Below are 9,003 nucleotides of genomic sequence, written 5' to 3' on the forward strand. Positions count from 1 at the left end.
GAACACAACAGTTTAGAAACATATACATACCTATAAAGATACACAACATATCCCTCCAAATGTATGTATATTACACAATTTCTTCTTTCAACAAACCGGCCATATCCCACTGAAGCAGGGTGACCCAAAAAGAAAAATGAAAGTTTATCTTTTTAAAGTTAGCAATGTATACAGGAAAAGGGGTTAATAACCCCTTGCTCCCTGCATGTTAGTTGCCTCTTATGACACACATGGCTTACGGAGGAAGAATTCTGTTCCACTTACCCGTGGAGATAAGAAAAAGAACTAGTAAGAAAATAAAAGAAAACCCAGAGTGGTGTGTGTATATTTTTTTTTTTTTTTTTCAACAAGTCGGCCGTCTCCCACCGAGGCATTTACTTCCTTTACAACCCCATCTATAAATATATTAAACAACCATGGTGACATTACACATCCCTGTCTAAGACCTACTTTTACCGGGAAGTAGTCTCCCTCTCTTCTACACACCCTAACCTGAGCCTCACCATCCTCATAAAAACTCTTTACAGCATTTAATAACTTACCACCTATTCCATATACTTGCAACATCTGCCACATTGCTCCTCTATCCACTCTATCATATGCCTTTTTTAAATCCATAAATGCAATAAAAACGTCCCTACCTTTATCTAAATACTGTTCACATATATGCTTCAATGTAAACACTTGATCTACACATCCCCTACCCACTCTGAAACCTCCTTGCTCATCCACAATCCTACATTCTGTCTTACCTCTAATTCTTTCAATTATAACCCTACCGTGTGTATATATATATATATATATATATGTTTTTTCAACAAGTCGGCCGTCTCCCACCGAGGCAGGGTGACCCAAAAAGAAAGAAAATCCCCAAAAAGAAAATACTTTCATCATCATTCAACACTTTCACCTCACTCACACATAATCACTGTTTTTACAGAGGTGCCCAGAATACAACAGTTTAGAAGTATATACGTATAAAAATACACAATACAGTATATCTCTCCAACCTGCCGATATCCCAAACCCCTCCTTTAGAGTGCAGGCATTGTACTTCCCATTTCCAGGACTCAAGTCCGGTTATATAAAATAACCGGTTTCCCTGAATCCCTTCACTAAATATTACCCTGCTCACACTCCAACAGATCATCAGGTCCCAAATACCATTTGCCTCCATTCACTCCTATCTAACACGCTCACGCACGCTTGCTAGAAGTCCAAACCCCTCGCCCACAACACCTCCTTTACCCCCTCCCTCCAACCTTTTCGGGGACGACCCCTACCCCGCCTTCCTTTCCCTACAGATTTATACGCTCTCCTTGTCATTCTACTTTGATCCATTCTCTCTAAATGACCAAACCACTTCAACAAACCCTCTTCAGCCCTCTGACTAATACTTTTATTAACTCCACACCTTCTCCTAATTTCCACACTCCGAATTTTCTGCATAATATTTACACCACACATTGCCCTTAGACAGGACATCTCCACTGCCTCCAACCGCCTCCTCGCTGCAGCATTTACAACCCAAGCTTCACACCCATATAAGAGTGTTGGTACTACTATACTTTCATACATTCCCTTCTTTGCCTCCATAGATAACATTTTTTGCCTCCACATATACCTCAATGCACCACTCACCTTTTTTCCTTCATTAATTCTATGATTAACCTCATCCTTCATAAATCCATCCGCTGACACGTCAACTCCCAAATATCTGAAAATATTCACTTCTTCCATACTCCTCCTCAATTTGATATCCAATTTTTCTTTATCTAAATCAGTGGTTCCCAACCTTTTCTTACTCCCGCACCCCTATAAAATTTTTGCTCTAACCTCGTACCCCCTACAATTTAAACTTTGTTTAAGGATAAAGGATGTGGAATCATACTAAGATATTTATTTCACTTTCTAATATAATATGTGAACAAAAATCAGACTTACAGAAAAGAAACATATCACAGAAGATCAAGCGACAGTGTTGAGTCTTAAATACTGTCGGAAAGAGAGGTGCAGAGTAGTAGTAGTAGTGAGATTGTAGCCACTGAGAGGTCACGCCCCTCTCAGAACGAACGGTTCTCACTTGAAGAAGTTGTCCAAGGTGTTTTCTCTTCTGTACCAAGATGCCATTGTGTTGCAGTGTTTGACAGACTGCATCATTGTGTCTGACAGACACTGCAACACAGTGGCATCTTGGTACAGAAGAGAAAACACCTTGGACAACTTCTTCAAGTAAGAACCGTTCGTTCTGAGAGAGACGTGACCTCTCAGTGGCTACAATCTCACTACTACTACTACTCTGCACCTCTCTTTCTGACAGTATTTAAGTCTCAACACTGTCGCTTGATCTTCAGTTAGTTCCAGACTTTGGAACAGAACTTCTCCAGGCTGAGGGACTGACAACCTCCAATCTACAACTTTAAGGGTGATGGACTGATTACATCATCTTCACATCTCTACTGCTCCTGCCTACTTTCTGTACTCGACTGAAGAAGCCTACTGTGTAGGCGAAACGTTTTGGAATAAAGTTGCTTAAATGTTGCCTATGTGTCTTAACTACATCTACTCTGATGTTAAATGATGAGAGGGACTTGGCAAAGCTTTTAACTATACTGTTATTAAGAAGAATGATACAAGTTTTAGGTGTGGCTCCAGTTGATTATGCACAAAACCCTCTTTCTGCATTCTCTGAGAAAATTTGAAGGGAATTGCAGTTTTGTATAAATGTGGTGCATATAGGCACGCTCTCTGAATAATGGGGGCTGCTAATCCTGTGTGCTCTAAGAAAAATCATATTACCACTCCTAATTTGATTCACTTTTTTTGGTTGGAATAAAGATGAAGCAAGTCATTCTTGTTATTGAGTCTAAAATAGACATGGAACTTAAGTGTTGTCGTTGGATTGATGAGATAAACCATCTAAGATGGGAACACTGCTCTCTTTGCTTCCAAGGTAAACTAGCTCATTCATAGATCTCCAACATGTATCTTTCTAGCGGCTATAATAAGTATGTAGTCTACATAATGTAACCATGTTACATTACTTAGGTAGTAGGGTGGTAGAAAGCAACCACCCAGAGAGGTACTACTGTCCTGCCAAGTGAATGTAAAATGGAAACCTGTACAGTGGACCCCCGGTTAACGATATTTTTTCATTCCAGAAGTATGTTCAGGTGCCAGTACTGACCGAATTTGTTCCCATAAGGAATATTGAGAAGTAGATTAGTCCATTTCAGACCCCCAAACATACACGTACAAACGCACTTACATAAATACACTTACATAATTGGTCGCATTGGGAGGTGATCGTTATGCGGGGGTCCACTGTACTTGTTTTACAAGACGATAGGATTGCTGGTGACTTTTTTCAGTCTAATAAACATGCAGTATTTCAGGTACGTCTTGTTATTTCTATTTACACTTAAGTTACGTTACACATGCACATACAATCATATGTATACACACCCTTCTGGGTTTTCTTCTATTTTCTTACTAATTCTTATTCTTGTTTATTTCCTCTTATCTCCACGGGGAAATGAAACAGAATTCTTCCTCCATAAGCCATGCATGTTGTAAGAGGCAACTAATATGCTCTTCTCCTGTATACATTACTAAAGTTAAAAAGAGAAACTTTTTTCTTTTTGGTCCACTCTGCTTCGGTGGGATACAGCCGGTTTGTTGAAAGAAGTTACATTATTGGGGATAATGTTTCATATGAAGTGTTCTGCCTCCATGCATTCCATAAACAGATTGGCAAGGACTACACTGATAGATGAATCCATTCCTATAGCAAAACACTGCCTGTAGAGTGTGTTGTTGTAACTGAAGCAAATGAAATTTATGCACAACTCAGTAGTTTACCATATTGTATACCTTTTGTTTTTCAGGTTTGCATTGTCCCTCTGGCTTGAACAACATTTGAAAGATTCCAGTTTACTCAAAACTTCACAAATGGATTTATACAAGGATTATTTCCCTCAGAATGAGAGTGAAGACATTGCTTCATTACAAAAGCTAAAACCAAAAATATGAATTAAGATTGTAAGTTTTATGTTGAATTTATCAGTTAAGCAGTTATTCTATTGTAATTATAAAGTGTAGATATTCATGTACGGTATGTTTTTTAACTTCCTATTTTAAGTTAATCATCACTGTTGAGATCTGTTGATCTTATAACAGCTCTGATAACTCTCAGGAGGATGGCCCATTAATATGCAATTTTCATTTGAGATAAATTCATACTCCTTACTTTATCTTGAAAAGTTATATGGTTTAACAATGTACTGTTACTTAAGCATAAATGCTTCTCTGTAATTGTGGAAATAAGGTGTTATGAATGTGCCACCAAACTCTTTGAATATTTCAGACTTAAATCTTTTAAGGGAGGGGAAGGGGTGCCTTGATGCTTTGGTGCAAAGAATGGGAGCTACACTCTCCTTCCTTGGATCAAACCTGATTACTTACCATTATAGATTTAGCACCTCCCCATGAATATAAATACATCAGTGACCCACCAAATGCATCCAGCAACTGAATATAATAACAATTTTGACAAATCTAACCTCAGTTTACTTAGCAGCAACCAGTGATAGCCCCAGGTCCAAATGAGCACAGACCTTAAATTTTTTATGAAGATAGTCTAGATATACAGTGGAACCTCAGTTTTCATGATTAATTTGTTCTAAAGAGTCTGATAAAAACTGAAGCAATATTTCCCAAAAGAAATAATGTAAATCCAATTAATCCGTTCCACACCCAATTTTTTTTTTTTTTTTCAACAAGTCGGCCGTCTCCCACCGAGGCAGGGTGACCCAAAAAAATAAAGAAAATCCCCAAAAAGAAAATACTTTCATCATCATTCAACACTTTCACCTCACTTACACATAATCACTGTTTTTGCAGAGGTGTTCAGAACACAACAGTTTAGAAGCATATATGTATAAAGATACACAACATATCCCTCCAAACTGCTAATATCCCGAAACCCTTCCTTTAGAGTGCAGGCATTGTACTTCCCATACTCCAACAGATCGTCAGGTCCCAAATACCATTCATCTCCATTCACTCCTACCGAACACGCTCATGCACGCCTGCTGGAAGTCCAAGCCCCTCGCCCACAAAACTTCCCTCACCCCTTCCTTCCAACCTTTTCGAGGACGACCCCTACCTCTCCATGTCATTCTACTTTGATCCATTCTCTTTAAATGACCAAACCACCTCAACAACCCCTCTTCAGCCCTCTGACTAATACTTTTATTAACTCCACAACTTCTCCTAATTTCCACACTCCGAATTTTCTGCATAATATTTACACCACACATTGCCCTTAGACAGGATATCTCCACTGCATCCAACCGCCTCCTCGCTGCTGCATTCACAACCCAAGCTTCACACCCATATAAGAGTGTTGGTACTACTATACTTTCATACATTCCCTTTGCCTCCATAGATAACGTTTTTTGACTCCACATATACCTCAACGCACCACTCACCTTTTTTCCTTCAGCAATTCTATGATTAACCTCATCCTTCATAAATCTATCCGCCGACACAACTCCCAAGTATCTGAAAACATTCACTTCTTCCATACTCCTCCTCCCCAATTTGATATCCAATTTTTCTTTATCTAAATCATTTGATACCCTCATCACCTTACTCCTTTGTATGTTCACTTTCAACTTTCTACCTTTACACACACTCCCAAACTCATTCACTAACCTTTGCAATTTTTCTTTAAAATCTCCCATAAGCACAGTATCATCAGTAAAAAGTAAATGTGTCAATTCCCATTTTGTATTTGATTCCCCATAATTTAATCCCACCCCTCTCCCGAACACCCTAGCATTTACTTCTTTTACGAATCCATTTATAAATATATTAAACAACCATGGTGACATTACACATCCCTGTCTAAGACCTACTTTTACTGGGAAGTAGTCTCCCTCTCTTCTACACACCCTAACCTGAGCCTCATTATCCTCATAAAAACTCTTTACAGCATTTAGTAACTTACCACCTCTTCCATATACTTGCCACATCTGCCACATTGCTCCCCTATCCACTCTATCATATGCCTTTTCTAAATCCATAAATGCAATAAAAACTTCCCTACCTTTATCTAAATACTGTTCACATATATGCTTCAATGTAAACACTTGATCTACACATCCCCTACCCACTCTGAAACCTCCTTGCTCATCCGCAATCCTACATTCTGTCTTACCTCTAATTCTTTCAATAATAACCCTACCGTACACTTTTCCTGGTATACTCAATAAACTTATTCCTCTATAATTTTTACAATCTCTTTTGTCCCCCTTCCCTTTATATAAAGGGACTATACATGCTCTCCGCAAATCCCTAGGTACCTTCCTCTCTTTCATACATTTATTAAACAAAAGTACCGACCACTCCAACAATATATATCCCCCTGCTTTTAACATTTCTGTCATGATCCCATCAGTTCCAGCTGATTTACCCCCTTTCATTCTCCGTAATGCCTCACGTACCTCCCCCACACTTACATTCTGCTCTTCTTCACTCCTAAAAGATGGTATACCTCCCTGGCCAGTGCATGAAATTACTGCCTCCCTTTCTTCCTCAACATTTAAAAGTTCCTCAAAATATTCTCACCATCTACCTAATACCTCCCTCTCCCCATCTACTAACTCCCCTACTCTGTTTTTAACTGACAAATCCATATGTTCTCTAGGCTTTCTTAACTTGTTTAACTCACTCCAAAATTTTTTCTTATTTTCATTAAAATTTCTTGACAGTGCCCCTCCCACTCTATCATCTGCACTCTCTCACCACTCTCTTCACCTTTCTTTTACTCTCCATATACTCTGCTCTTCTTATAATACATTTTATAGAGAATAACTATATTTTTACATACAGAAAACAATAAGAAATAAATATAAATGACTAATGAAATGGATAAATGAACATTTAACATCACTTTTACCTTTATTTAACTCTTGTTTTCGTATGGAAGACAGCAAGGAGGGGAGAAGGAGGAGGAGAGGTTACTGTTTGGAAGGGGAATCCCCTTCCATAAGACCTTCTGGTATCAAGGCCCTATCCAGGGTTACTTCCCGTCTTTGTCTTTTACTGGCACTAGGATCAGCTTGAGAGTTACTGTACCTCTGTCGCACAAAAACTCTATTTCTGGCGTCTTTTTAAGATTTGCCTTAAATGGGACAAGGCATTGTCACTGAACATGTTACAGACATGGCTTGCAACAGTTTTGTTAGGGTGATATTTCTCCACAAAACTTTGCAACTCACTCCACTTTGCACACATGTCCTTAATCACTGAAGAAAGCACATTCTCCCCTCTCTCTTCCTCCTCCTCCTCTGAAACAATTTCCTCAGCTGTGGTCTGTTGCTGTTCCAGTTGAAGGTCTTGCAGCTCTTCAGTGGTTAGCTCTTCCCTTTGGTCGTCCACCAACTCTTCCACATCCTGGCCACTCGCATCCAACTCCATGGACTTCCCCAAAGACACAATAGATTCCACAACAAGTGTAGGGTGATGCTCACTCAACAATAAACAAAGGTGGACTGAGTCACTCAGCGCTTGAGTGGCCAAATGACGTGGGCAGGCAGGCGGACGTGTTTGGTACGGACCATTGTCAACTCTACGAAAACCGAGGTGATGTACGAAAACTGGGACAAAATTTTGACAGAAAAAGTCGTCGAAAACTGAATCCTAAAAAGACTGGGGCATACGAAAACCGAGATTCCACTGTAAACTCTGAGAATCCAACCCCACAAAATAAAATTAAAAAAATACTATTGTCCAAAGTGCTCTGCATAACTATGGGCTTTCTACATGCACAACTAAATGTCACCCATCTCTGTACAAATATTGTATGATGCTGAAATAAAATTATTATTATTATCATTACCCTGACATCACATCATAATCTCTGAGACAGTCTTGAGAAGCAATACTGCCAAACAAAGAATCACTATAGGTACACAACTGAAGAGAACATGGTGCTAAAAAAAAAATTCTTAAATTCTTGGGTTATGATAGACTTGAATCAATGTTAGTGACAGCTGACTTGCTGCCTTAAAGAATCACATGCAATCAATAGTCCTTAGAAATTCAAATTCCTCAAAAAGAATTGGCGTCCATTGGTTTATATTCTGCATTTCTTTTACATATATACGTGTGTATATGTAGGTGAATGGAATTACATACCAACAAGTATGTTAATAAAATATAATATATATGCTCTCTTTCTAACTAGCTCTACAGAGATGGGTAGAAATAGGCCATATATATGACGATGACATTAGATAAGACACTGCTATTACATAAACTATGTGAAGAAGTACTGAAATCAGCCTACTAACCGAATTTTTAACTTCAAAGTTTCCAAGAGGCTCACCGCATTACTGCTTGTGCCTCTCTACTATGTACTATGTATGTACTACTCTCAAATCGAAGAACGAGTGGGGTTCAAACTCAACTCTGTGAGAAAGTCCCTGATGATGAAACATCTCACTAAATTGTCATAAACCACACTGTGTTTTATTATTATTATTATTATTTTTTCAACAAACTGGCAGTATCCCACCAAGGCAGGGTGACCTAAAATAGAAAACTTTAGCAATTTATAAGGAGAAAGGGTTACTAGCTCTTTGCTCCCATCAATTTAGTCTCCACTTACAACATGCATGTCTCTTATGGAGAAGGCAAATGATTTTTATGATGACATGCTGTTGGAGTGTGAGCAGGGTAACATTTATGAGGGGATTCAGGAAAACTGGTTAACTGGACTTGAGTCCTGGAGGTGGCAGTACAGTGCCTGCACGCTGAAGGAAGGGGTGGGGATATTTGCAGCTTTGAAGTGTAGTATCGGTGCCCCTCTGGCAAGTGGGTGATAGTGAAAAAGTTTCTTCTTTTTTGGGCCACCTTGCCTCAGTGGGAAATGGCCAGTATGTTAAAAAATACACACACATACACACACACAGGAATCATTCAAGACACTGTACT

General features: G+C 38.9%; 1 protein-coding gene across 10 annotated transcripts in view; it reads left to right on the forward strand.

Moving 5' to 3' along the window:
* The window catches only part of LOC128702688 (nucleoside diphosphate-linked moiety X motif 17), a 28,461-nt gene extending 20,574 nt beyond the window's left edge, over positions 1-7,887 (forward strand). For 9 of the 10 annotated variants that reach the window (XM_053797069.2, XM_053797066.2, XM_053797070.2 and 6 more), the window contains one exon: positions 3,888-4,108. In XM_053797069.2, the coding sequence (XP_053653044.1) occupies positions 3,888-4,032 (145 nt within the window). In that variant the 3' untranslated portion in view covers positions 4,033-4,108. Of the gene's footprint in view, positions 1-3,887; positions 4,109-7,395 lie in introns of those variants that run through there. The other variant, XM_053797063.2, reaches the window with a different exon arrangement.
* Positions 7,888-9,003: the final 1,116 nt, after the last annotated feature.

This window comes from Cherax quadricarinatus, chromosome 79, assembly GCF_038502225.1.
Source record: "Cherax quadricarinatus isolate ZL_2023a chromosome 79, ASM3850222v1, whole genome shotgun sequence".
Lineage (NCBI taxonomy): Eukaryota > Metazoa > Arthropoda > Malacostraca > Decapoda > Parastacidae > Cherax > Cherax quadricarinatus.